At 54.8% G+C, this 26524-nt stretch overlaps 3 protein-coding genes across 5 annotated transcripts; 1 reads left to right on the top strand and 2 right to left on the bottom strand.

Moving 5' to 3' along the window:
- Positions 1 to 230: 230 nt before the first annotated feature.
- On the bottom strand, positions 231 to 6188 carry TRNP1 (TMF1 regulated nuclear protein 1). Its single transcript, XM_072027573.1, is given in 3 exon segments — positions 231 to 627; positions 629 to 927; positions 6152 to 6188. Coding segments are annotated over 3 exon segments (693 nt in total). The 3' UTR covers positions 231 to 270.
- On the top strand, positions 3781 to 12268 carry KDF1 (keratinocyte differentiation factor 1). 3 transcript variants are annotated; one of them, XM_038167259.2, is made up of 5 exons: positions 3781 to 3858; positions 5029 to 5193; positions 7110 to 8226; positions 9142 to 9216; positions 9884 to 12268. In XM_038167259.2, exons 3-5 carry the CDS (start codon positions 7128 to 7130, stop codon positions 9964 to 9966), a joined length of 1257 nt encoding a protein of 418 aa, XP_038023187.2. In that variant the 5' UTR covers positions 3781 to 3858; positions 5029 to 5193; positions 7110 to 7127; the 3' UTR covers positions 9967 to 12268. The 3 variants fall into 3 exon arrangements, with proteins under 3 accessions (XP_038023187.2, XP_027299686.3, XP_071883454.1); XM_027443885.3 differs by lacking the exon at positions 3781 to 3858 and adding an exon at positions 3876 to 4151; XM_072027353.1 differs by lacking the exon at positions 3781 to 3858 and adding an exon at positions 3876 to 4235.
- Positions 12269 to 16618: 4350 nt separating this feature from the next.
- On the bottom strand, positions 16619 to 26368 carry NUDC (nuclear distribution C, dynein complex regulator). The gene is made up of 9 exons (XM_027443889.3): positions 26204 to 26368; positions 24923 to 25000; positions 22306 to 22509; positions 21771 to 21854; positions 21312 to 21425; positions 20670 to 20864; positions 19966 to 20049; positions 19520 to 19638; positions 16619 to 17711 (listed from the first exon to the last, which is right to left on the bottom strand). The coding sequence occupies exons 1-9, from the start codon at positions 26297 to 26299 to the stop codon at positions 17660 to 17662; spliced, it is 1026 nt and encodes a 341-aa protein (XP_027299690.2). The 5' UTR covers positions 26300 to 26368; the 3' UTR covers positions 16619 to 17659.
- Positions 26369 to 26524: the final 156 nt, after the last annotated feature.

Below are 26524 nucleotides of genomic sequence, written 5' to 3'. Positions count from 1 at the left end.
CCCTTACCCACCCCCCAGCACCCCAACCCCCCAAGACCCTCCCTAAACCCTCCAGCACCCCAAACCCCCCACCCACCCCCCAAAACCCCAACTCCCCAAGATTCCCCAAGATCCCCCCAACCTCCCCCCAGCCCCCTTTGGGCACCCCTTTGGGCACCCCCTTGGGCACCCCCTTCCCCACCCCACTCCCCTTTCCCCCCCACCCCTTTTAGAGCCCCCCACCCCTTATATCTCCCCCCGTTGTCCCCACCCCACACTTTCCCCCCCTCTTCAAGCGGGGCTGCGGGGGGCTGCGGGCAGGCGGCAGGCGGCGGAGCGGCGGCTGCGGGGGGCTGCCCAGGGCACGCAGCTGCGGAGCGCCCGAGCGGCGGCGAGCAACGGGGCCGAACGGAGGCGAGAGCGGCGGCGGAGCCCCTTCTGCAACCTCTGCCCTTGGGCTGCCAGAGCCAGCTGGGCTTGTGCCACCCCGGCCCCTAAACGCCCCAGGGTCTCGGCCCTGGCTGCCAGGCGCAGCTCGGCGTGGCGCAGGGCGCAGTGAACCTGCAGCACCCGCCCCTCCAGCTCCGCCGCCGCTTTCCGTCGCCCCTCGGCCGCCACCAAACGTCTCCGAGCCGCCGCCAGCTCCCCCGAGCCTCCGCTCGGTGCCGGTGCTGGTGGCGGTGGCGGTGCCGGGGAGGATGCTGCGGTGCGCGGGGAGCTGGGGCTGCGCTCCCGGTGCTGTTCGCCCGCCGGTGCCGGGGGTGCTGCGGGTGCCGCGGGTGCCGGGGTCGGTGGCGGTGGCGTTGTTGGTGTCGCCATGGGAAGGGGAAGGGGTGCGGAGCGCTGCGGGGCGGTGCGGAGCGGATATAGAGCCCGGGGGCGGCGCCCGCACGGCGCGGTTCGGCCCCGGTGGGGGCGGCACCGGGATGGGGATGGGGAAGGGGTGAGCTGGGGATGGGATTGGGGTGATATGGGGTGGGGATGGGGATATGGGATGGGGATGGCATTAGGAAGGGATGGGGGAGGATGGGATTGGGATGGGGAAGGGGTGGAGATGGGGTGGGGATGGAATGGAGGTGGGGTAGGAATGGGGATGGAGATGGAATGGGATGGGGATGGGGACAGGATTGGGGTGATCTGGGGATGGGGATACGGGATGGGGATGGGGAAGGGATGGGGTGGGGTAGGGATGGGGGGAGGATGGGATTAGGATGGGGATGGGGACGGGATTGGGGTGATATGGGGATGGGGTAGGGATGGGGATGGAGATATGGGATGGAGATGGGGATATGGGATGGGGATTGAGATATGGGATGGGGTGGGGATGGAATGGGGAGGGCATAGGAGATGGGGATGGGGATGGGGATGGGGATGGGGATGGGGATGGGACGTGATGGCACGGCATGGAGGGGGCAGAGGGGGCAGCCCTGGTGCGGTACCAGCATGGTGGGGGCAGCACCAGGACACTGGGAAAGGCTGGGCTGGGGTTAATGGGAAAAGCTGGGAGGGCTCCTGGGGGTTACTGGGAAGGGCTGGCTGAGATGCTGGGGGTTACTGGGAAGGGTTGGGGGCAGCCTGGGCTGGGTCAGGCTCCCGGGTTCAGGTCTGCAGCCCCCTGAGAAGCATAAAAATCCCCCGGCACTGCTCGGGGATGGTGCTGGTTGGGAGCGAGCAGGGGAACAGCCCCCACATCAACAAAATCACACAGATGGGAAGGTCCAAGTAAAGGTCCAAGAGATAAAAAACAGAAAAGCCTTTGCTGTTTTTTGCTCTGCTTGGGTGAAACTCCCAAGGCTCCTGGCTCTGCCATGCAGCCACTTCCCCGGTTCCCCCAAGTGAAACCTCAGAGGGACCTCTGCAGACAGTGGGACCGTCAGGCACCTGCTCATAAAATAATCACTTGGGTGTTTGGTCTTTTTTTTTTTTCTTCACTATCTAGAGGCTCATATAAACAAATAATGGAAAAAAATAAAATAAAATGTCCCTGTCTCTCTGTTTCCTGGGGTGAATTATTCCCCAGTCCCAGCTCCCCTCTGGATGCTGGGGCCCCACAATAGGCAGCGGCTCATTAACACTCGTGCAGTCCCGATCTCTCTGCAGGGTTTCTCCCTGGTGTCCCAGTTACCAGGGCACCGGGGGACTGGTGGAAGGCAGGTGCTGCAGTGCTGCCATCTCACATCTCACCCACAGGTTAAGGGGAAGAACCTGGACTTGGGGTTTTGGGACTAAGCACCAGGACCCTGCTCGTCCCCGTGATGCTGGGGAAGGGGGGCACTGATGGGGGGCTGGGGTCAGGGGCCGTGTTCGAGGCACCAGGCGGAGGAGCCAAGGCACTGCCAAGCAGCGCATCGAGCTGTACAGAAACGAAACCCCAGCCAGGGAAACGGCCCTGTCTGGAATTAAGCACGGTGTTCCTGTGCCAGAGGCTTAAATAAATAAACACGGTCTTCATGCCCTTTAGAGAAGGAATGAGCTTCTTGGCACTCTCGCCGTCCTTTGAATTGATTTTTCTCCATCCTTCCCTCGGAGCCCGCCTGGTGCATCTCGGCCGAGCTCTGCCTGCAGCATTTTTGCTCTCCTCTTCCTCTCCGGGGAAGGATTTGACCCCAGGAACGGGAGTCGCCAGCACTTCAGCCACCGAGCAGCAGCAAAGGACAAGCTGGCAGCCGGGCAGTGCCACATGTCCCCATGCCACCCCCATACCGAGGCGGTTTTGAGCAGAAAGGACCCTCCTGCTGGGAAAAGCAGGACAGACGATGCTGTTTGCTGAGCATATGGGGCGAAATCACCCCCATGGAGGGTGCAGGTCCATGGGGCAGGGGCTAAGGGCCTGATGTGGGTCCAGGCCCTTCACCAGCTTCGTAGCCCTTCTCTGGACATGTTCCAGGGCCCCGATGTCCTTCTGGTAGTGAGGGGGAGGAGGAATGGCTTTAAGCTCAAAAAGGGCAGATTTAGGTTAGGTGTTAGGAGGAAATTCTTCCCTCAGAGGGCGGTGAGGCCCTGGCACAGGCTGCCCGGAGGGGCTGTGGATGCCCCGGCCCTGGGGGTGTTCAGGACCAGGTTGGAGGGGGCAGCCTGGCCCAGTGGGTGGCATCCTTATGTAGGGCAGGGGTTGGAACTGGACGGCCTTTGGGGTCCCTGTGTGGTCTTTGGGGTCTGTGAGTGGACTTGGGGTCTCTGGGTGGCCTTCGGGGTCCCTGGGTGGATTTTGGGGTCTCTGGGCAGCCTTTGGGGTTCCTGGGCAGGCTTTGGGGCTTCTGGGTGGGCTTTGAGGTCCATGGGTGGACTTTGTAGCCTCTGAGCTTTGGGGTCTCTGGGTGGCCTTTGGGGTTCCTGGGTGGATTTTGGGGTCCCTGGGTGGGCTTTGGGGTCTGTGGGCAGGCTTTGGGGTCTCTGGTTGGGCTTTGGGGTCTGTGGGTAGGCTTTGGGGTCCTTGGGTGGATTTTGGTGTTCCTGGGCGGGCTTTGGGGTTCCTGTGCGGGCTTTGGGTTTCCTGGACAGGCTTTGGGGTTTCTTGGTGGGCTTTGGGGCCCCTGGGTGGATTTTGGGGTCCCTTCCAACCCAAACCACTCCAACTGTGACTCTGTGACCTCGGTGGCCATTGGGCTGCCCCCTTGTCCTGGCGGACAAGAAGAGGACCCAAACACTCCGACTGCACCCAGGGATCGTGCGGGAGAGGGATCCCGTGTATGTATGTGTGTGTGGGGGGGATCCCTGGCACCCCACAAGGCTGACACTGGAAGGGGGGGGGGGGGGGGCGGCTGAGGGGCAGCTTCGCGAGCGGCTCTTTTGTGACCCTCTCGGCGCCCCGTCGGGCCGGGTCACGTGGGCGCACCTGGCCCAGGTGAGGCGGGGCCGGCGCCGCTCCCAGGCTCGCAGGTAACCGGGGCCGGGCCGGGCCCCGCCGCTGCCCCCGGCCCCCCCCGGCCCCCCCCGGGCCCGGCACCCAGCGGAAGCCGCTCCCCAGCTCCGCCCTGCCCCGGGGTCCGTCCCGTGCCCTGCTCCCCCTGAGGCTGAGCCCCCTCTCCGCCCCCTCCCGGGCACGGCTCGGTCCCGTTCGGCCCCGCCGGGCCCGGGGTTGGCGGCTGGGAGCTGCCCGCGGCCCTCACGGGGATTTGTGAGGGGCTGGGGGGCGGCGGGGGTGGCCCTGGGGGGCTCCGGTCTCACTCCCGGTGGGTCTCGGGGGGCTCCGGTTTATCCCCGGTCCTGCCCCGTTGGGCCCCGGTCCTGCCCCGGGGGTCTCCGGTCTCCCCCCGGTGGGTCCCGGGGGTCTCCGTTCTGTCCCTGTTCTCCCCCCAGTCTCCCCCCGGTGGGCCCCGGTCCATCCCCTTTGGGTCCCGGTCCTGCCCCGAGGGGCTCCGGCCTCTCCCGGTGGGCTCCAGGCTCTCCCCGGGGGTCTCCGGTTACCGGGACCAGCCAGGCCGTGCCCAGCCCCGCAGAGCCTGCCGGCCACCCCCCGGGGGCTCTGTAACCCCAGCCCCGTGGGGAACCGGCCAGGCCCCGTGGGTGTCCCGGTGGGCAGAGGAGCGGCCCCTCGGGTGCCTTCACCGGGAGCCCCGCTCCAGCCCCGTGTCCTGGAGCTGGGGGGTGCTGGGGGGGGGTGGAGGGGCCGGTGCAAGGCGGTGCCTCCTTGGGTTTGGTCAGGGCTTGAGGGGGGAGGCTGGACATGGGGGCACAGGGTTTTTATATATAAGTGGCTGTGTTATTCCGAGCCAGGGTCTCCATCCAGGGACTGAGCTGGCACTTCGTGGGGCAGTTTTCGCTGCTGATGGGGCTGGCTGGGAGAGCTACGAGGTGTTGCTGCTTCCACAGATCTCAGAAAAGCCTTATCTATGCCTAAATCCTGAATTCAGCATCCATAGATCTCAGAGAAGTTCTATCTATGCCTAAATCCTGAATTTAGCTCTTCTGGCCCATTTTGCAATGCCTGCTTTGACTTCCCTAGTGCCTAAAAACAGGGGCACTGTGGTTATTGGCAAACTAGCGTGGCTTTATTGAGCGTCCTCACAACCTAATTCAGCTTTTTTTTTTTTTTTGAAACTTTCGAAGGAAATCCTGTCCTCTGAACAATGAAGATCTTAGACCCCGGCTAACTCTCAGACGCGCAAACCACTTGCGGCTCCCCCTGCGCTCCTCTGGTGCTGGAGCAATTTGGAAAGCTCCTCCCGACTGGAATAGGTGCCTGCGAGAGAGCAGAGAGCTCCCGGCGATCCCGTGAGTATCAGCCTGGCGGTGGGTTTTAGCCCAGGAGCGTGGTTGTGGCTGCGCTGAGCTGCTGGCTGCGTGTTTCGGTGCCTGGGCCAGAGGAACCTGCCGAATCGATGGGTTGTGTTCTGGACGTGCTCACTGGGATGCTTTCAGATGGGTGTTCTGGTGGTCTTATTCTGCAGAGCTGAGATCGTTCCCTTCAGCAAAGATGCCTCGAAATTTCAGGATGTTATGTTTCCTTCCATAAACGATGGCTGCTCTTCACGGGCAGTGCACATATTAGATCTGTTGACGAGACCTCCCTATTAAGAGAAAGATCCCAGGAAGTGTTTCTGTGATTAGATCAGCTCAGATATTTTTTGTTTGCTTTTAAATTTTGGACCTCGTTACACAAATGGTGAAGCCAAGGAAAAAAATAAAACTGTTCCGAAGTGAGAGCAATGAAAACTCCACTGGTGCAGAGTCTCTTGGACTTGGAGCTTGGAGCTTCTGGGGCTTTTAGGTTTAGCATATCACCCAGGAATGTGCGAAGGGAGCTCCTGGGACATGCACTACTTACGAATTCTTATAAACTGATGGAGCCAGCAGGTTCCTGGAAAGCAGCGGTGTGATATAACTGCCTGGGGAGCGTTCTCAGCCTGCATCTGCTGCTTGGTGGGGGCAGCGTTGCAGCCGCAGTGTCACGCTGCCTGCACAGCCCGCTCTGAGGTAGGGCAGATTTACTTATTCATGCTTGAGGTGCCCCATAGAAAGTGCAGAGCGGAGCAGCGGGCGCAGTCCAAAACCACTTACGCTACGTCTGGGCTCTCGCTGTTTATTAATTAGCCTAATTAGTATTGAAAAGGATCTCTTGGGGGTGAAAGCAGTGCTAGCCAAGAAGCTTAGGAACCGTGGACAATTTAGGGGCCCGGCACAGGCTGGGATAAAAGCACCAGCAAAAAAAGTGGAGAGCGCCAGCCCTGACCTGACTTCCTTTGGCATTGCTGAGCTTTCTTCGTCATGGGGAGATTTCGTGTGCCAGCCTCTGCCTGTGGGAGCTGTGCAGGGTGACAACAGGAGCCTGTGAAACTATTTTGTGTCCACACCTGGGGTAGCTGCGGTAGAATGGTGGCAAGGAGAAAAACAGCTCGCTCTAGGATTCCTGCGGCAGGGCTCTGTAAAGGTTTTGCTCCCGTGAGGTGTGATTTCAGGTGGACTCGCTGACAAGATCTGTGATCCAGATGCAGGCAGCAGTTTTCTTGGCGAAGCCTTAGCCGTAACACGGCTGTGAGTGGCAAAACTCAGCCTGTTAGTAATGCCATCATTGCTAAATCCTCCAAATTCGAATGGCATCAAATAACCTGGAGCCTGAATTGGCAGCTTGCACAATGATTGATTACCTGTCGGCTCCTCTTGGGCATAGTGTGTTTTGAAATGGGTAAGTGCTGTCAGAGCCCGGCGTAGTCCCAAAGAATGCAAGGCAAAGGGGAAGTTGGTTAAAAGGAGAGAAAAAGGAGAGACTTTCCCTTCGGAGCCTGTCAGTCAGCTCCACCTACGGCTGTGTTGCTCGGTTATCTCCTGGAAGCAGCGCCTCTGGAGCCTGCCTTCTTCAGCTGCCTTAGGAAAACCTCTCCTGAAGGCTGCGGGGATTTTGATGCCTTCAAAGGGGCCCCTCTAAAAGATCTCCTTCCCGCACCTGCTGAAAGGAAGCAGCGAAGCTGTAGGAGTCTGAAACACAGGGTGGCTGCCTTGTCTGTGTGACAGATAAGAATGAGCGAGCTCTAATGCAAAACGTTTCTGTAAATAACTGAGATGCAGGATTTGAGCTCAGGCATCATGGAATTTGAAGGTTAGCTCCTCCTCTGTTGACCAGGAGCTCGCTAAGGTGAGGCTGGGGGCAGCCAGACACGCTTTGTTTGACTCGAAGCCTTCTCGTTCTCCAGGTGCCTGAGCGGTGAGCCATGCTGGGCCGGAAAGCAGGACTCCCCCCCGACCTGAACAGCCACCGGCAGATGAACCAGCCCTACCAGGAGGCCGTGCCCCTGAGGACCAGAGCATCCAAGGAATCATCCGATGTCAGCCTGGAGGTGTTCAGTGGCTCCACGCCTGAAATCAAGCAGGGCTGCACCAGAGCCCAGCAGATGCGGGACAGGAAAGGTCGCAAAGCCGACCTCAAGGACTCCAACGGGCGAGAGGCAGAAACAATTACCTTTATCTCTGGTTCAGCAGAGGCTCCCCCGAGCCAGAGCTTTTGCTGTTCCTCTCTGTCTCAGGCCTGGAACACGTACAAGGCCGTTTTGTGTTGTATAGTGACCTGTGGGGGCTGCTTTCAGGACTGCAGTGTCTGTATCCCCTACCCGGGGCCCGCTGAGACCTCCACTGATGATGGGAAGAACGGAGATTATAACGGGCGACTGCCCAACAGCCCTGCCAACGTCTCTCCCACCGAGAAGAACGGGAACCAGATCAAAAAGTCCCACATGGGCAGCAGCTTCAGTTACCCGGATGTCAAACTGAAGGGCATTCCTGTCTATCAGAACAGGAGCCCCAGCCACCACCTGGAATCCGATTCATACTTCAAGGAGCTGCTGCCAGAGAAGCCCTTCAGGAACAGCATAGAAAAGCCGCCGCTCCCTAGCAGCCACCGGAGTTCGGAGGAGTATTATTCCTTCCACGAGTCCGACCTGGACATCAGCGAGCTGAACGGCTCCATGTCCAGCAGGGAGATCGACGTCCTGATCTTCAAGAAGCTGACGGAGCTCTTCAGCGTCCACCAGATCGATGAGCTGGCCAAGTGCACGTCAGACACGGTCTTCCTGGAGAAGACCAACAAGATCTCGGACCTCATCAATAGCATAACTCAGGACTACAACCTGGACGAGCAGGATGCTGAGTGCAGGCTGGTCCGAGGCATCATACGCATCAGCACCCGAAAAAGCAGGGTCCGGCCCCACATTTCTGTCCCAGCCAGCCAGAGCCACGAGGAGAAGTCCAGCAGAGGCAACGCGCCGGACAGCGGCAATGAAACCATGCTGGAGTCCACGGTCATCAGCCAAGACGGTACGTGCAGGTCCCTTGGTCTCACAGCTTCGTTACAGCAGGGCAATTTAATCCAAGCCGTGGGGATGTGGTAATGGAGTAGGGTTGAGAACTGGTGCCTGTCTTCAGGCTGGGTTTCTCTTCCCAGGTGGGTGAACGGAGATCTTTATGAAACCTCTGCTTCTCACCAGTCATTGCGATGCAGCTTTCTTGGTAGTACCTGTCACTGCTAGGAAAGCTTGCACCGAGCAGTGCAGCGCTTATTCTGCTGCTTCTGCAACGATTCTGGCTTTCCTCCGAACCTCTCAGCTAGGCAGAAGGACTGTGAGTCAAACGTAACTGGTATGACCAGACAAGCTGGCTTATTGCAGAGGATGTCCAGTTACCGTGCTGGCTCTCTTCCCCATGTTCCAGCAACGTTCCTGCTAATTCCCCTCTCAGACCGCTGTGACAGAGGGGCTGTGTTGGAGCTGAGACTTCCTCTGCATGTGGGGGACAAGGACAAAGTAGTAAAGAGCCCTGCAAGGAGGAGGGGAGGGCTGTGGCCACAGTGTAAGTGCCTCGTGGCTATTCCAAGGATATTCTCCTTGTCTGGGGCAGCCTGAATTGACTGACCTCTAGAACAGGAGAATCTGTTGTAGAAAGACCTTGACAAGCTGAGTCTGGGGAGCCAGGAGACACCCAGAAGTAATGGAGGGAACGGGTTGGCTGTCGTGCTTCCTCTCTTAACAGTCAGTGCTGTTACTTCCTGGTGGTTGTGCGCTATAAAACTCAGATTACTGAGACAAAGGTGGAAGCAATCTGGGGAATAAGATGCTGCCTCTCCTGTTACCTGCGGGTGGTGCCCTCTGAAGGAGAGCCCGGCGTTCCCTGACAGGTAACCTCGCTCCTGAGTCACCGTTTCCTGTCTCAGGCCCTCTTGGTTTTTCCTTCCAGACTTGGCCGTGCAAATATCAGAGGAAACGCCGGCGGACGTGATGGCCAGGAACATGAGGCGGCACAGCAGTGCAGGTAACGTGCCCGGCTGCAGAGGCCTCGCTGAGGGAGGGGGTCTGGCAGGAGTCAGGGGGGCTCCCTGAGCTGCTCCTGTTACGAGCACCTTCAGTTTTCACCGCCTGCAAAGGCTGAGCTGGCACCTGCCTCTTGGGTTACCGTAAGGTGTGTCATTTTTGGGAGCTTTGGGAGCAAAGGGGGCTCAGAAGGCTGGGGTCTGCCCAGGTTCTGGGTCCTCCTAGAGGGAAGGACACCCCCGTGTGGGGTGCTCTCTGTGCACAGCGCCCCGAGAGCTGCCAGGACGCTGACAAAGTCTGGGGCTGTACCTGGGGTGTGCCCAGTGGAGGTCACAGCTGGGTTATAAGAGAACAAAGAACTGTGCAAAAGGGGAGCGGGGCAGGATGACTGGCTGTCCCCTCAGCCCTGATCCTCACGGCGTGCAGGCTCCACTCCAAAGAGCCGCCCAGGGCTAAAAGACAAGTTTTCTCCTGCATAATAACAGATCTCTCCTCGGAGATGGCCACAATACAGGCAGGGTTGATCCCTGCCTGTGGGCTTTGTGTGGCTTTCTCCTCCCTCATGATACACAAAGCCTTTTGTGGCAGCTGCTTGCCTAACTGCCAGGCACTTGGCTGCTACAGTTGCCCTTGTCTAATGTCACCGTCTCTTCTCTTTCCTCTCCAAGGCTCTCCAACAAGCAGAGATTCCTCTTTCCAAGACACAGAGACTGACTCATCTGGAGCACCTCTGCTTCAGGTGTATTGTTAAGGAAAAGGACCCGAGCAGCAGGCAGGCATTGCGAGGCTTTGCTGCCATCAGCTTTCTCCTCTTTCAATATGGGGCATGCTATGTCACTTTTCTCCCCCCCCCCAGTCTACCCTTATCCTTTTGTTGAAGCCAAACTACTTCTGCTGTCTGAGTTTCACTGGATTTTTATTTTTTTTTTGGACAATATAGAACATCAAGGAAGTGAACTGTGGAGCTGATGAACTTGGGAGGTGGAATGTGTGCCCAGGGGAGGAGATGGACAAGGAAGTATTGGATAACTTGTGCCTCTGTGATTTTATTTCCTATCTTCACGTTTAGCTTCAACAAGCCCAGTGGCCCAGGTCTTTCCCTGCTTTGAGAATTTGCTGTACAGTTCTTGCTTTCTGGCGTTGCTTAAGTTAACCTGGGGAGGGAATAATCAGATGGTGTCTCTGTGATTGTGATGGTGCTGAGGCGAAAGCCAAGCATCTGCCCTCTAGGGACCCAGATCTCTGTGCCAAGGGGCTGGGTTGGTGGTCCCGGGAGCATTAAGTCCTCTGTCCGTGGTGTTGCAGTGGCCAGATAACGCCTTCTTCCTTCTGCCACCTTCCTGGTGACATCTCAGCGGTGTCATCTCCCGCTGCCTTGTAAGGAGAAGGTTCAGGTAAGGTGGTTCGTTTAACCTTTGGCCTCTTGGCGTGTCTCCCAAGATAGTCAGTGCCAACTGGAGGGTGGCGAGATGCCTGGACTGCTACCCCGCTCGTCTCCCAGTTGCTGCCAATCTGATGTGAACTACCAGCACCAGGTATTCTAGTTGCACGTGGTGACCTGTGGCTTGCATGCCAGTCAGCTCTTCTCACTCAGCTGCCAAGCCCTCTGCATTTCCCCATCGGGCTTGGTGTCATTTGGTGCTGACTGCTGGGGCGAGCCTTGAACTTGGGTTATGGCAGGTGAATGAGAGAATCGGTTCATTTGAAGGTTTTTGTGATTAAGAATTGGGCTGTTTGACTGCTCTGCCAGAAACTCCCTTAAAAGTGGCTCGCTTTGAAGGAAAGCCTCCCTTGGAGAGCATCTCCAAAGGGTCTGCGAGGAGCTGCTTGGTCCTGCCTTCCCCTGGGGGCACTCGGAGCCTTCTCCTTCCCTTTGCTCTTCTTTAAGAGCCAATAACGAGCACAAGATGTGGATTTGCCAACCTGAGGGCACAAAGCCAGGCGACCTTGAGGGCTGCAGCACGAGGAAGCCCTATCTTTCTGCTGCTGCCACTTGGTTATCGTAAAGTAAACATGAGAAGCCATGGGACTTGGCTATATGTTCGGGTGGCCTTGGACGGGACTAGAAAATGCTTAGTTGAATTTACCGGTAATGGAATAAACACACCCGCTGTTTTTTTGGGGAGGGGAAACCAAAATAGGTCCCGTGCTTTGGTGTGGACCATGTTTTCGTGCCTTAATTGAACTGAAATGTGCCTTAATTGAACTGAAATGTGCCTTGAGTTCGTAGCCTGTGATTACTCTTCAAAAGGTTGGGTACGGGTGTTGGTGGGGGGAGAGGATTATGTTCCTTACGTAAGCAGTCAAGCTTATTTAACTGGCCAAAGCCCTTTGAAATGTACAGTTTAAGTCCCTGTTAGAGCCTGTTTTTGTAAACTGCTCGCGTTTCGGAGCATGCTTTCATAAATCATGGACGTTTCGGAGACCACACCTTGAGACACTGACTGGAGAGATTTTGACAATAAAGGGGAGAGACTGAGACTTTGGTTTGGCTTCCCCTCCCTGCTTTGTTTTTAAAGCTGGCCATTTGTGAAAAACCCTGTTCATGCAAGAAGAGACGCGAGGCCAGGACAGCCCCGGACTCCCAGATGAGCTGCGTTTGGTGACCTTCCTCAAATGCTGCGTGTACCGACGGACCCGCTGGGCTTCCTGCTTCCAAACGGAGCTGTACATACATAATTTGGACAAGTTTACTTAGACCTGTGCACCGAGGCGTCGGCACGGGTCACACTGACACGCAGCTCTGCGGCGGAGCTTTGGAGATGAGGGGGTGAGAACGGACGTGCAAAGAGCCACCGATGCCTACTACAGACGCAGTGGCCCATTTTTTTTGTTTAGTCTGTGTACCACGAGTGAATGCGTATGGATCTAACTTGCAAAACACACACAAACAAAAAAAAAAACCAAAACCCTCAGGTGGAACACTGTCAATCCCCTGGTCCCTGAAGCTGGTGCACCTGTGGTGTCTAGCGGGATTCTTTTGCAGTCCTCACCCTTTAAATCTGATTCAGTCTTTTTTTTTTTTTTTTATAAAGCAGAAGGTGTGCTCTTTACCCGGGCTCTGTCTCTTACGTTCTGTTCACGTTGCACTGGTGCTGGGGGAGCAGGGGCCAGGAGGGCGGTTGGTGCAGGGGGAGGTCTCTGCCCTCCCAGCAGCACGAGCACGGAGGTGATTTTGTGCAGCTGGGAGCAGTTGTGTGCACGGGGGGAATATTTCCTGGACCGAATGCAGAGTGGGCGTGTAAGACGTGGGAAAGCCAGATGCAAATAAGGGATGCTCTGGGGAAGTGCCTGTTTGCATGTAGGGAAACCCAACAGGCGATGTTCGGAAAGCTGAGCCTGGGGGGAGAATTTCCAACTTGTTCCCCCGGGGGCGTAGAAACCTCCTGCTAGAAGGTGCCGTGCTGGTCAACGACTGCAGTTCATCCCGACCTCCCTCCGTCAGCAGGCAGCGTTCGTTGCAGAGATGTTTCCTGGAAGGATTTAAAACCCATAAAAAGGTAAATGCTGCCTTTTTGCAGCTGGAAAGGGTCTGCCAGAGAGGATGCTTTGATCCTGCAGCCCTTGGACCAGCCTGTCGGGGCCCCAGGGGAACAGAGCAAAGGCTGCTCACAGCAGCGTGCTCAGCAGCCTCTGGCACCGTGCTGGGACGTGGCTGTGTCACTGCTGTCCCCACCGGCTCCTAAGCTGCTCTGCCAGTTCCTCCTTCAAGCCTGGGCCACGTTATTCTGTCCTCTGTCCTTTCTACCTGAATTCCTGCAGTGCTCTTCCTGGAGGAGGCTGATCTTCCCTGCGAGGGAGTTTGCCCAGGTGGGGTGGTGCAGAGCAGCTCTTAGCGGTGCACGGTGCTGCTCCTGCTTCCCTCGGGTCTCCTGAACGCCCACCAGAGCTGTTTGGATGCTTTGGGTTGTGTGTGCACAGCGTAGGAGCTCATCCCCTGCCCCAAACTAGCTGGTTTGTTCGAAACAGCTGCTGCAAGGTCATTGCTGTTCCTAGAAACATCTGAAATCTTTGCCTTTAGAACTGTGATCTCGTAGCTGCTCCCTCTCTCGCTGTCAGTCTCGTGTTCTGTGCCTCTCCCGGTTTGGGGCGTTGGATTGCTGCATTGACCGGGCATTGATCCTGGCTTGCCTTGCTCACGGCTGCCCAGGGGATGACTGCAGTCTGGCTGCCTGCTGAAGGTCGTTTGCCATTGACCGAGCTGTCTCAGCTGCTGCTGGAGTGGTTTTTGCTCCGAGCATCAGCGCCGAGTGTTTTATTGGGTGATCTGACGTGGTGGCCAGAGATCTTAGAAATACGAGGGCCCTTTACCCAGCTAAATGCATAGAAATGTTTTTTTTTTTTTTTTTTTTTTTTTTTGCCTGGGTACTTCCTTTAGGGATCATGACTCAGCACCCTGCTTTTCCCAGAGACTTCGGGTTTGCTGGGCTCGGTTCTGCCAGGAGCCTCTCCCCGAGACCATGCAGCGCACGTGGCCTCGCCGTGCTAAGCAGCACTCCCTGCTGCGACAGGACCAGTGCCTCCAGTAGCACCCAGTACCTCCAGTAGCACCCAGTGCCGCAGTCCCCAGCACCCCACTGCCAGCAGGTTCCTTGGCTCAGGGTTCAGGAAGCTCGGTGGCTCTGATCGGAGCAGACCCACGCTGCTCTGTGCTAGGGAAACCTCCCCGTCCACACCTTGAGCTACCGAAGGATTTATTTTTCAGTGCAGCTCATGGGGTAGAAAGCAGATTAATTTTCCCCGAAGGTTTACAGCCTGGTCCTTAGCAGTGACAGAGGAGTGGAGGCTTCTCTTCAAAGTAAGCAAAACAGATGTGAATCCCTCGTGCCTGTTTCCCTCCTGGGGTTCTGCTATCTCAGTGCTCTTTCCAAAGCTGTCCTGCAGCCTGGGCCGTTTCCTGAGCGATCTGAGCTGCGATTGTCATTAGTAAAGGCCAAGCCAAGAGCTGGTGCTAGACAAAAGACCAGAAGAAGAAGACCCTGCAGAGCCTGAGGGCCTTCAAGGTTTTGTTTTTAAAGGCTGGGAGAAGGAAGAGTTGGCTCTACGTTAGGAAAGGAGCCACTTCGCTGGGTCCCACGGCACTGCTGGAGCCTTTCTCTCAGCTCCAGCCCTTCTGCCTCTGCTCCGAGCCATGGGTGGAGAGGAGCAGCCGTGCCCCCTTCCCCGGCCTGGCTGCTCGCTTGGGGACAGCCCCAAAGCCAGCAGCGAGGGAGCTGCTGCTGGGTGCAGCCCTGGGTGCAGCCCTGGGTGCGCTGGCAGCCGCTGCTCCAAGGGGTGGCAGCACTGAAACAGCTTCTCCAGGAGATGTGACCTGGGTGTGACAGGCCAAGGGACCTTCATCTCCTGCCACCCTCCAGAGCTCGGGCAGGGAGATGTTTGCTGAGAATGAAGACAAGGAAATATTTGTTGGGTTTGGTCCCCGATGTCCCTTGTAGCAGGCACTTTCCCTGCATGGCTCATGAGCATGAGGCTGCAGTCAGGGCTCTCCGGTAGCTCAGCCCAAGGGATTTGCAATCTTTGAGCTGCTTTTGCAGCTGCCCAGCCCAGAGCTGTCCCACCCCGGTGCTGTTTGCTCCAGAGGAAACCGCCTCCCGGGGCCCAAAGGGTGCTTGGGATTCAGCTCAGCCCAGAGAAAGTCGGAGGCAGCCGGGTGGTTTGCAGAGGACAAGGCCAGCAGGAGAAACACCTTCTGTTCCGCTGGCTGGAGGGGTTGAAGTCCAGGCGTAGCGCTTGGATCACCCGCAGTTCACAAACACAGCTCAGGGCATTCACCCACCGCCAGATCAGAGCTGCAGCTCTGGCCCAGTTCTCCCAGAACTGTTTGCCTTTCCTCTTTACATGCCTGAAAGGAAGGCAAACGACGCCGCTTCTTCCCCCAAAAAATCCCCTCGCAGCTTCCTCCAGGGTTCCCGCTATTTACTGACTTTTCTTGGTCTTAATTTTGTTTTTGCCTAGCCGCTTCCCAGCCTGCCTCCTGACCCCAAGCAGCGTGCAGACTCGTGCCAGCCCGAACTGGAAAACTCCGGAGTTTCAGTCGTGGGTACACCAACGGCTGCCCTGGGCTCACACAGGCGCAGACCGAAGGGCTGAGGACAGGAGCAGCTGCAGACATTTGGGGTTTTGGTAATGGCGTTGTTAAAATTCACAGGAGTTCTGCATTTAGTCCAGGCAGCCCCAGGCTGACAGCCACTCAGAGCCCCTGCCGTCCCTTTTGGGGTTTCTGGTGCGGGTTACAGAGCTGGGGTGGTGCCGGGGAAGTCCCCAAGGTTGGGCTCAGGGTGGTGCCGTGCACCACACCGCTTTATGACCGCTGCCTGGTGCCTGCCTGTGCTTGCTCTGCAGGAGGGGCTGCTGGCTGGACGGCTCTGCTGCGGCTGCAGAGCCCGGCCCCAGCTCCTGCTCACCAGGAAGCAGCGCGGCACCGAGCCCTGCTCTGAAGCACCGCTGGGATCTGAGGGAAGCTCGCTGCACCCCCAGCACTGCAGTTTGTTTCCACCACCCGCAGCCCAAGTGCCCCACACACCATGGTTCAGAGCAGGTACGTTCAAACCAGGGCTGACAGCCCCTGAAGCCAGCATTTGGTCTGGTTTCTCTACAAATACACGAGACCCTCTCCCCTTTTTCAGTGAAGTACAGCAAGGCAGAGGTGTGCAAGGTAACCCCAAGACTGCCAGGCAGCAAGATCCCGAGTGCAGCTGCTCCATCCCAGCAGGTAGTGGGGAAGGCAGGCCAGACGTAGGTGCCCTGACCCGAGTCCTCGCCCACAAGGTCACTGCTCGGCTGGGTGGGGGCTGTTTTTTGACCCTGAGGGCCTGTAAAAGTGGAAGACTGAATGCAAACAACATCCTCCTGTTCGAAAAATAAATCCAAATAAGCCAGGTGCAATGCCAGACTGACCTTTGCCCAAGCACGTTTTTCAGCCGTTTGTGCCCACTCCCTCTGGTAGGAGGTGGAAACGTCCCGGGGCAGCAGAAGCAAGAACCACGGCAGCAGGATTTTGGGGTAGCCTGTAAAGGACTGACAGGAACCATGGCTTTTGTGCCACTTTCCTCATGCGGGCGTCATAAAGCAGACCTGGGGCAAGGGTGGCTTCCTCAGCAGTCACACGCTGCTAGGTGGAGCCTGGAGCCATGAGCCTTGGTTGTAGCCAGGGGTTTAAGCTGGGCAGGGAGACTTTCAGCGCTCCTGAGCAAGGTGCACAGCTCCTGCTGCCTCTCCTTAGCTGGGGAGCAAATGTTAGGAGCGGGGAACCCGAGAGGAATTCATAAATAGCCAAAGATCACAAGCCCCAACACCCTGGGGCACCCTCGTCCGCAGGCGCTGCCCCCTCCCAGCTTGCACCCAAGCCTGCCTGGGCTTCTGGGAGCCCTCCTGCAGGAGAAACCACACGTTCTGCCTGAAAATATGCCACTTTTTTTGTCTTTATGTTGCACCGCAGTTTTAACAAAGATATGAACATGCAGAGTAATGCCACTCGTCAGCAGGAGCTCAGAAGAGAACGCAGCAATGCCTGTCAGCAGTCGGCAGGGAGAGGTGCTTGGAAAAGGGCCGCGAGATGCACTGCCAGCAAGGGCAGCACCCCAAGGACCTCCTCCCTGCCTGTACCCACAGATTTCCTGGCCTTCCTTTCCCACAGGGCAGCAGGTCATCCTCTCCAGCTGGGACAGGAGCTCTCCCTTGAGCCCCGTGGGGTCCAAACTGTTCCAGCTCTGGCTCAAATAGAAGCAGCAGCAAGGGTGGAAGGCACCAAACCCTCTGCTCAGATGTGATTTCCCCTTGAGCCCATTACAGGTGAGGAGAAGGGAACCAGTTTTTACCCTTTCTCCATTCAGTTTCCAGACAGCAGCGTGATGCCTTCTGCTACCTGACAATGTTGGGTTATGGCAATGAGGAGGAGCTGCAATGGGTTACTTTTATACTACTGCTTTCCTTTCCCAGGCCCATGGAGGCAGAACAGGGATTATTGCAAGAAATAAACCGGCCCTCGTTTTCACAAGAGAGCAAGAATGCCAGAAGGGGGAGGGAGTAAAAACTCAGGAGAACCTGCTGCCAGAACTGATATGGCAAAGCGTGGATTACTAACGCTGAAGAGCCAGGAGATTAAGCTAAGCAATACATTAAGGGTATGTCCCAAAGCCTCTCAAGTCTGGCTCGTGTAGCCCTAATGCTCTTTTTGCTCTAGCCCCTCCTTCTCTGCTAACTGCTGTTTGGGAAGTGTCGCAGATGGCTCTGACTGGAACTGCTGCAGGCTGGTTCTGTGGCCTTGTGTTCTGCTTGACACGGGACAACTGAGGATGACTTCATGGAGCTGCCTCCACAGCAAGCTCAGGTGGGGATGCTGGAAGTGCTTACTTGCCCAAGGTAAGGGATCCCTACTTATCCGGCAACACAAATCCTGCCCCGTTCGATGGGCTGACTGAGGGAGGGGAGGAAAAGAGGAGGACTCAGTTGAATTTCGCCTTTGAAAAGTCCATTTCTGGATGCTGTTCCATGAACCTGCGAGGAGAACAAAGGTAAGAGCTTGGTCAGTCAGCACGAGCCACAGAACAGCTCCCCTCAGGGACACGCAGTGCCTAAGAACTCAGCACTCCCTCAATTCCATTTCAAGTCGCTCGTGCAACCTCCTCTTGTTCCACTTTTCAAGTTCAAGGCAGCCTTCTCCCAAGGTTTAAGGCGTCCCTACTTCCTGTGCTATCAAGTTTGCTTCCTCCTCACACCTTCCACAGCAGGGACTGTGTTACTGAGCTTCCTGGGCCACAATCTCCAAACGCTCTTCCCTCAGGTCAGTGATATTAGCAACCCTACCAGCCACCAAGGTCAGCAAGCCCAGACACATGGCAGTTATTAATTATCAGATACACACCCTGTAACTGTTACCTCTCGGACAGACACGTAACAGCTCTGACCCTGACTGTGGGGCAGAGGGGAGATTATAAGGGAAGATTATGATTTAAGCTTAAACGTGTTTGCATTACGCATTACTGGAGACACCGGGAATGTCTCCGGTGCTGCGACGGTGAAAATTAACGAAGCACACGACCAGAGAAATCTGTTCTCAGGCTAGGTACAACCTGATTACAGATGCCCTGCAACCCCGGCAGATAGGACTATTTGGACACAGGTTGCCACATCAGAAAGTTCTGAGAACAAAAGGCTGTGCCTGCGGGAGCTCAGCAGTGAGGTATTAGCACACGCAGAAGCTCCCACCTTCCCCCTCTGCCCTGCAGTTCACAAGCGGGTATAACACGTAACCATGTGGGGGAAGCAGACACAAAGCACAAGGGCAGGCCCCCTTCTTCTTCCACGCTCTCATCTCGTGTTTTCCCCCGAAATGCTACCGCAGCACTTCCACCTCCACGGAAATCTGTGCTGCGGGAGTAGCGTCCTTGTTTAGCAGCCAGGAGGGCTTCGTTGGCAGAGATTAGCACCCACCTGGGTGTCACTCGGTCCACTTTGGCCTGAACAAAGTCTAAACTTCCTATCCGCTCTCTACCAGCCAATCTGCACCCAAGCCAAACCTGCAGGGAGCTGACTTTGCCAACGAGGTATCCTGTATGTGCACTTTCCAGGGAGGCGAGGGCTGCCTGTCATGCTATCAGCTCCACAGGTGCTGAGGATGTCTGGGCTGTGCTCTAGAAGTCTCGTCCTACCCTAAACTCAGTGCACTGATCAGAGCCAAGCTTCTGCCAGCACAGATAAGCCAAGGAAGGAAAGGAGTCAGGTGCAGAAGGCAGGCCAGCTACACTAATCCTCCTTGCAACCCTGAGATAAGATGGGGATTTGCACTTGCTGAGGAAGCTGCCTGATCCAGAACTTGCCTCCACGCCTTCCTACGTGGCCTTGGGAGCCCTGTGAGTAATTTCCCCGCCGAGGTGCGTTTATGCCAAACAGGGCAATAAAGACATAAAAGGGTTACGGGCTTTGGAGACAGCTGTCTGGTGGCAGGTGTGTAGAGCAGGGGGGAGATTATCTGTGCTACTGAGCAGGAGATTAGAAAACAATCAAGACCATGTTAAAGTTCAGCAGAGATGGCACCTCCATGCCCAAACATGCTTTCTGGACTTGAAATCAGCAGATTAAGACAATGCTAGAGCTAGGCTGTTCCTAGAATTTCCCGTTAGGCTTTCTACACCCACTGACTTTTACAGACACAGGTGAGTAGCCAATGACTGTCTAACTGCTGACGTGAACTCAGGTAGGACTGAGCGCCAACCCGTTCTTTCCTTGGTTGCACTGCTAGATATGTGTGAAAGGAGAAGGGGTATGGGAAAGCGAGGATCCATGAATTAATCAATTCTACGCACTTTTTCAAAATGTCTTGCTTCTTCTGTTCGTCAGATGTGGGGAGGCCCATGGATTTTTGTCGTTGATCATACATCATTTTCTCCACCATGCTGCGAGTCTCGCTGTCCAGGTCTGACAACTGAAACCAAGGACTTCTATCAACATCGACATAACCTTGCTCACCCCCCCTCAGCCTGCTTGCAGAAAACACAACTACACTGGTGTTACATGGTGCTGTGTGCACAGGCTTCAGAAATACTTATACAGACACTAATCTATAAATTCAGCTCCATTCACTTGCAGTTCTGGGAGCATTTAAGTTCTGGGAGCATTTATATTCTACGATAGCATCACATGCATCAGTACTCCCAGTACTGCTAGCAGAACGAAGATGTAGAAGTTGAACGTGGCTCAGCGCGAGCACATTTACGAGAAGGCTCCATTCAGTAAAACAGAGAGTTCTTACTTTTGAGTTCTCTGGATTGATTTTCTTGGTGTTGATCTCTGGGTCCGTGGAGACTAGTTTGTTCCACCATTCCATCTTGTTGATCTGAAGGAATGAAGAGGCAAAAAATATTTATTTTTCCTGAACTTGTTCTTGGAATTTTATGTCTCAGTCACAGGAAAAAAACGTTGGAATCAAATTTCGACAATTTTCTAAATGTCAGTAAAATCTGAACGTGAATAAAGGGCATTACTTTCATTTCTAACCACTTTACCTAGCCTGAATTTCCACAACTGGCAAATCTTGGTAGCATGTTACATGTCACGTTTGGCACAACAAAGGAGGATTACAAACACATCACCTGGAGAGGCCCAGAAGGGACAGGAGCAGCAGTAAGGTCTGTCCATGGATTTTTCATGTCGCTAACAGATGTGAAAGGATAGTGCTATTCCACTAAGGCACAACTTTAAAATAAGTGATTTCCTTCCAGATTTTCCCAATCTGCTTAGCAATCAATTGGGCATACTGGATTAGCATGAAGTTGGGCTGAAAACAGAGGCAAACTGAAATGCCCTGCTTCCAATAGCATCACTGATGTTGTACAAAGGACAAGCACAATTATGTTTCAGCTCACAAAGGCCAGGGCTTTCACTGGTTTCGTGCCTCTCATTTCACCAGGTAAGAGGCAGACAAGCCCCACTTCTCCCCAGTCTCTTCTGCTTTACCTTCTCCAGGTGCACGGTGACTGTTTTACCATCTTCAATCAGCCAGGAGCTCTCCTCCACCTTCACTTCATTGAAAAGGTCTCCATCGATAACAGGTGAGTGGCCCTTCAGGCCGACTTTGAGGTGCCGTCTCTGGATGTCAACCACCACGTCCTTCCCCTTCAGCCGGAAGCTCACCTTGAAAGGGATGGCCAGCTGGACCAGACAGAGATCAGATGTAAGGAGCAGAGCAATGCGGTTTCTCCTCGCCCTCTTGTGCTGCTGTTTTAAGGCTTTTTGCCTTGCTTTCATCAGAGTAAGACTGAATACTCAATGATTTCCCTAGGGTACTGAGCAAGCAGGCAGTGAAAGGATACGTGTGTAAATTTGGCAACACGATGGCCAACATATCTCAGTGGAAGGGAAGCAGATTTTAACGTCTTAACCGTGTTTGCCAAGGTTTGGCAGAGTTAAGTGCAGCTTCTGGGAATTGTATTTAGTTACCAGGCTCTCCCCCAGCTACTGAAATGCTGCCCTTAATTACAATTAACAATCTTCCATGGGCAAATAAGATACAGGACATCAGGTCCGTTACCCTCACTAGCATTTCCTCTTATTTCCTGGCTAAGATGCCTCAGACCCTGGATATAAGGCAATACTTACATCCAGCTCTGAAAGAGTCTGTGTCCACCTGTAGTTTGGAAGGTCAGCTCCATTGCCAGAGTTGGGTTTAAGTTTTCCTTTATCCTTCTCATCTTCCTCTTCTTCATCTGTTTCCTAAACAACCAATTTGAAGTGTAAAGAAAGGTTTTTCAAGTCTCCATGTATATTTCACCTGTGTCAACAATTCTAGGTTTGTGTAAAAATTTCAGCTGCGCATATTCCATATTCACATAACTTTAACCTCCAGTGAAAAGGTGTCTCTATTAAGACACAGCAACAAGGGGGAAAAAGAGGTGTTGAAGTCTTTGGAAATTGTGTTATGACAAAGGCAAGATCTTTTTCAGTGCATATTCCCAAAGAAAGTCAAACTGGACATCCCATAACACTCGCGAGAGTTCTGATGGTTAACCAGAAACATATTTCTCTCAGTCTAACATAAAGTCCCTAGGTGAGCTTTACCTGCTTGTTAGAATCTGAAGATTCACCTTCATCTTCCGTGGATTTCACTGGGACGCTGTTAACCTCTTTCTGTGCTTCTTTTTTCTGTTTAAAAAGAGAATGAACAGGCTCAGATAGCGTTGATGCTTTGTGTCACTTGCTGATCTGACACTAGGTGGCCTCAGCCTCTTCAGCTCGAACTGAAGAGCCAGACTCAGAGCTACAACCAAGACCGATGGGGAATTTTCAGTCCCCACAGCGTTACAGGAAAGCGGTACTGCTGAAGGGAAGTCCCCTCGCCATGATGACAGTAACAGAGGATGCTGCTGAGACACCTTGCCAAGGGCAGAAAGGTGATGCGACTTATGGGCAAATCCACACCAAAATGCAGTGATTGTCCTCGGTTAATTTACGTTAGCAGCACACCACCTGCTCCTATCTGGGGATCCAGACACAGCCTTTTACATCGCTCACCGCCACCTGAACTACGTGCCAGCAAACAGAGGAGACAGCCCAGACCTGGATGGCACCCACACGTGCCAAGCGCTGCTCTCACCTGGTCGATTTCCAGCTGCAGCCTTTCTGCTTCCTCGTCTGTAAGTTCCTTAATCCTCGGCTCGTTCGCTTCCTGCTTTGCTTCTTTAGCGAGTTTCGCAGCTCTCTCTGCCTTTTCTCGCCGTTCTGCCTCCTGACGAGCCTTCTTCTCCTTCCGCTCCTTCTGAGCTAGTTTGTTGTGATGGTTGAAGGTGTCTGTGATCAGCTGAAAGACAGGAACACATAACAAAAGGTTTAAGGAAAAAAAAAAGACACTTTTTCAAACCCAAATGACTATCTACTAAGGCTCTGAGAACATGTTAGCCATACTGATGTGACTTCCCTTCATTTTTGCTCATCATTTGACCTAAAATCCAGAGAGGGGGAAAGCCTGAAGTATTTAAATGCAATTCTTCCTAGCTCTTTCTTATTTAGGGAGTATATTTCAATGGAGATAAAAACAAATAACAATTAAATTCTCCATTTGTTTAGTCATTGTGCTCTTCCAGCAGGACAAGCAGCTGCCTAACCCAGCCATTTGACCACTCTCTGTACACCTATGAGAGCTGGAAGAATGGTGACACTAGACCTAGTTTTTGCACCTGCTTCTGACCTTTCCCACAACCGAGCTTTCCCCAGGCACTAGATGGAGGTTCCTCTCTTATTAATATCTATATTACGAAACCTTTTCAATGAAGAAATTCTAAAGCTCCTGGAAAGGTTGCTACTACTGCAAGAGCAAAGGGCAGCAAGCAGAAATCAATAGGCATTGCAGTTTAACATCAGTGTTACGAGGAGAAAAAATTGGGAAGCTTATCATTTTCCCGAGGGTCAAGTTCCTCCAAAAATCTTTGCTCCAAACCTAACTACAACTGCTCTTGTTGTTGTGACTGAAAAGCAAAATCCCAAGGTCTCTGATGCAAATGGCTGTACTGCTCAGGGGGAAAGCTGAGTACACAGGCAGAAAGCCAGAGCAACTGCCTCGTGGTCAATAATGCCAGGGAATACTGTGCAGAGCAGCACGTATGAGAGCTGCTGTGTGCTCCAGAAAACAGTGCAGACAATCTGAGGAAATAATCGGCGTGTTTTCAGACAGGGGTTCCAGGTATTTATGTATATCCCAGAAACCCCGCAAGGAATCAGCACCTCTCCAGAGCAGCTCAAAGCACCCAGGCCTCGTGCGCTTCTGTAACCAACCGCCAACTATTCCTGCTTTGTTTTTAAAGGGCAAAGTGAGATTTATTTACGCAACCCGAGCCCAGCGTTTCCTAGGACACAGAATTCAAGACGTGCATCTCCCAGCTCCTGTTCCTAACAGCACAACAAGCCAGGGAGTGAGGATATTTACACAGCCTGAGCCTGTAAGTGTGCGTGCTGCATTTCTCTCAACTGCCATCACATCCCCTCGCTCTACGCAAGGGCTGCATAAAAGACAGTGACTTTCCCACCCTCCCCTCCTCGTCTTTAATGCCAAAGGACCAGCAGGATTAGGGAAGCAGCTTCTGCAACTTGTGGTGTTGCTATGGTATCACAGACCCCTTGTGCTGAGCACCTTCTCAGAAGAGCATAAAGCATTTCAACAGATATCGCAGTAGCCAGGAGCTCCAGAAGCACCAGCCAGTGCTTATCTCCAAGCTGCTGCTCAGTTTCAGTCCCAGGGAGCAGAGACCCCAGGAATTTGGGAGATTTCTCATAGTCTAAGGAAAACAGCAGGAGACTTCACCTCATTCTTCCTTTGGAACCATCTCCTTCCCCTTACCTGCCTCACTTAGCCACTCCAGGGACTAGACAGCACACACACTGCCCTGTGTTAGCAATTAATGCCTTCCATAATGCGCTCACCATGGCAGCAGTGCCTGCTTTGCTCACAGGGACCTCCAGTAGACCAGAAAGCCCTTATAGAAGACAAGCACTCCAGATTTTGTCCTCAATTCCCTACTGCCTGGGATCTAGAAGCACCAGACCCTCCCCCATCAGCTCCCCTGTAAGCTCTGCGGTAACCACCCACAGCCTCAAAGCCAGGCGGGCAGACGAGGGGCACCACAGCCTCCAGCCAAGCGTTGCAAAGCAGCTCACGTGCTAAATGAGATGGGAACAGCCACCACACGGGTGAGTACAACCAAAAAACCTCCAGAGAGCCTGCCTAACTCCTGCTGGAACACTCCACCTGCCAGTGAGGCAGCTCAGAGCCCTGGGATCACTCAGTCCAGGCAGGTACTACAGCCTGGAGACAGAAGTGCAGCCGCATGTGCAGAGATGTGGACTTTGTGCTTTCTCTGAGGTGAACAAACAAGGTAACCTGGGGTTATCGCTCCTGCAGTGTCTGTCACCGTTAAGTCAGTGTGTCTGGCAGATTTGCTTTCCAAACAAGCCTTTGGCCACAGCGTGGCAAAAAAAAAAAAAAAAAAAACTGCACCAACGGTATCGCTGGGACAAGCAATCCTGCCTCACCTCACATCGGGGCGGCTCGTTATTGCTTTGTTTTGTGGTGTGTTTCATCAGCATCACAGGCTGCCCGTCCCTGAGTGCATTAAAGGGCTTTGGGGCCTTCAGAAAGGGAAGCCTTAGCATGGCACAGACATGGCACATAAATAAGACAAAAAAAGCGTGGATTTTGTTGTTTTGTTTTTTTTTTTTACCTTCTCTGCTACGCCATCTTCTCCACCAGTGAAGAAATCTGTTTTACGCCTCAGGAAACTAAAGAACGTGTTCACAAGCTGGGAAATGGGGAAAGGGAGGGGAAGAGAAGGGGTGAAGAGAGAAAAAAAGAGCAGTGAGACCAGATCACTCCAAGGCACCTTGTGTCTCTTGAGCAGCCTTTATTGTGCCCTTCCTATCTCTGTCTGCATCAGGACCATGCTGAAACCCCGTGACTGTTTCCCAGAGAAAACAGCCAAGGGTTTTTATGGACAGCCAGCTCCTGGATCCCATGTTTCTGAGGCCTGTGTGTGCTTCACATTAAGAGAGGGCAACCAGTTTATTCTCAGGTCACCTTGGAGATGCATCTACTTTGCCATCCCAGAGAGTTACTTACATTTCTCTGATGCAGAAACTTTGGGTATGCAGCATACGTACTTTTATATATATATATATATATATATATATATATATATATATATATATATATATGTACACACACACGTGAATGGATACAGATGCTCACATATTGTCTGTACTCTGTATTCTGCTTCTCTCCTTGCCTCTGCTCTCCAAGTGTGCAAGCCACCCCCCAGCTGTGTCCTGTTTATTTCCAAAAGTTTCAGCTTTTTACTTCTGACTGTCTCGCTGCCTGCCAGATGTTGCTGGTGAATTAGCAGTTATGAACTGCCACCCCAAAATACCCCCATGGAAATGGGTTTGACTCTCAGTGGATTTATTTCCCCCCCCCCCCAAGAGTTATGTCTTGTCAGTATTTCACCCTGAAGCTCCACAAGGGCAGGAGGAGCTGTGTTTGGCACCATTTCCCCACGTTTGGGTGCAGGGCTTGTTCCCACACACCCCTCCTTGCAGGTCAGCTCCCCACCAGGAGGAGCAGGAGGCCCCCGCAGCGCCCCATGAGGAGGAGGGGAGGAGCCGCGGCCTCGTTTAACGGCACCTGGCGGCGGCCACAACCCGCGGGGGGGGGGGGGCTCGAGGGACCGCAAAACTGGGCCGGGGCGGCTCCGTCCTCCCGTGCCTCTCCCGGGCCCGGGGCCGAGCCCCACGCGTGGAGCCGCCAAGGCCGAGAACCCCCAGCGTGGGGAGGCCGCACACGGGGGCCCCTCGCTCCGTGGCGGCGGCGGGGGAGGGAACCCAGGGGGCAGCGCGGGGCCCCCCCCAGGCCCTTTTCCTCCTCCTCTGAGGGCCGCCGCCGCCTGCCCATCCCCGTTACCCCCTGCGGAGGAGCTCGGCGAAGCCTCCGCCGGGCCCGGCGGCGCTACCTCGCGCACGCCGCCCTGGTGCTGCTGGGCCATGGCCAGGAGCATGCCGTCGAAGCGATCCTCCTGCTCCGCCGCCTCCTCCGCGCTCAGCCCCATCTTCACCCCGCCGCCGCTGCCGCCTCAGCCCCCTCACGCCGTCGCCCGCCGGAAGCGGAAGGTGAGAGAGCGGAAGCTCGCCCCGCGTTCGCCTCTCCAACCCGCCAATCGCAGCGCGCGGCTCCGCCGTTCCCTTCGCGGATTGGTCGCCGAGCGCTGAGGGGGGCGGGAGGAAAGGAGCGGGCGCGGTTGCCATGGCAACGGAGAGGCCTGGGCCTTTCCAGA

The sequence above is a fragment of the Anas platyrhynchos genome, chromosome 24, assembly GCF_047663525.1.
Source record: "Anas platyrhynchos isolate ZD024472 breed Pekin duck chromosome 24, IASCAAS_PekinDuck_T2T, whole genome shotgun sequence".
Taxonomy (NCBI): domain Eukaryota; kingdom Metazoa; phylum Chordata; class Aves; order Anseriformes; family Anatidae; genus Anas; species Anas platyrhynchos.
This window is presented reverse-complemented; position numbering and strand designations above follow the sequence as displayed.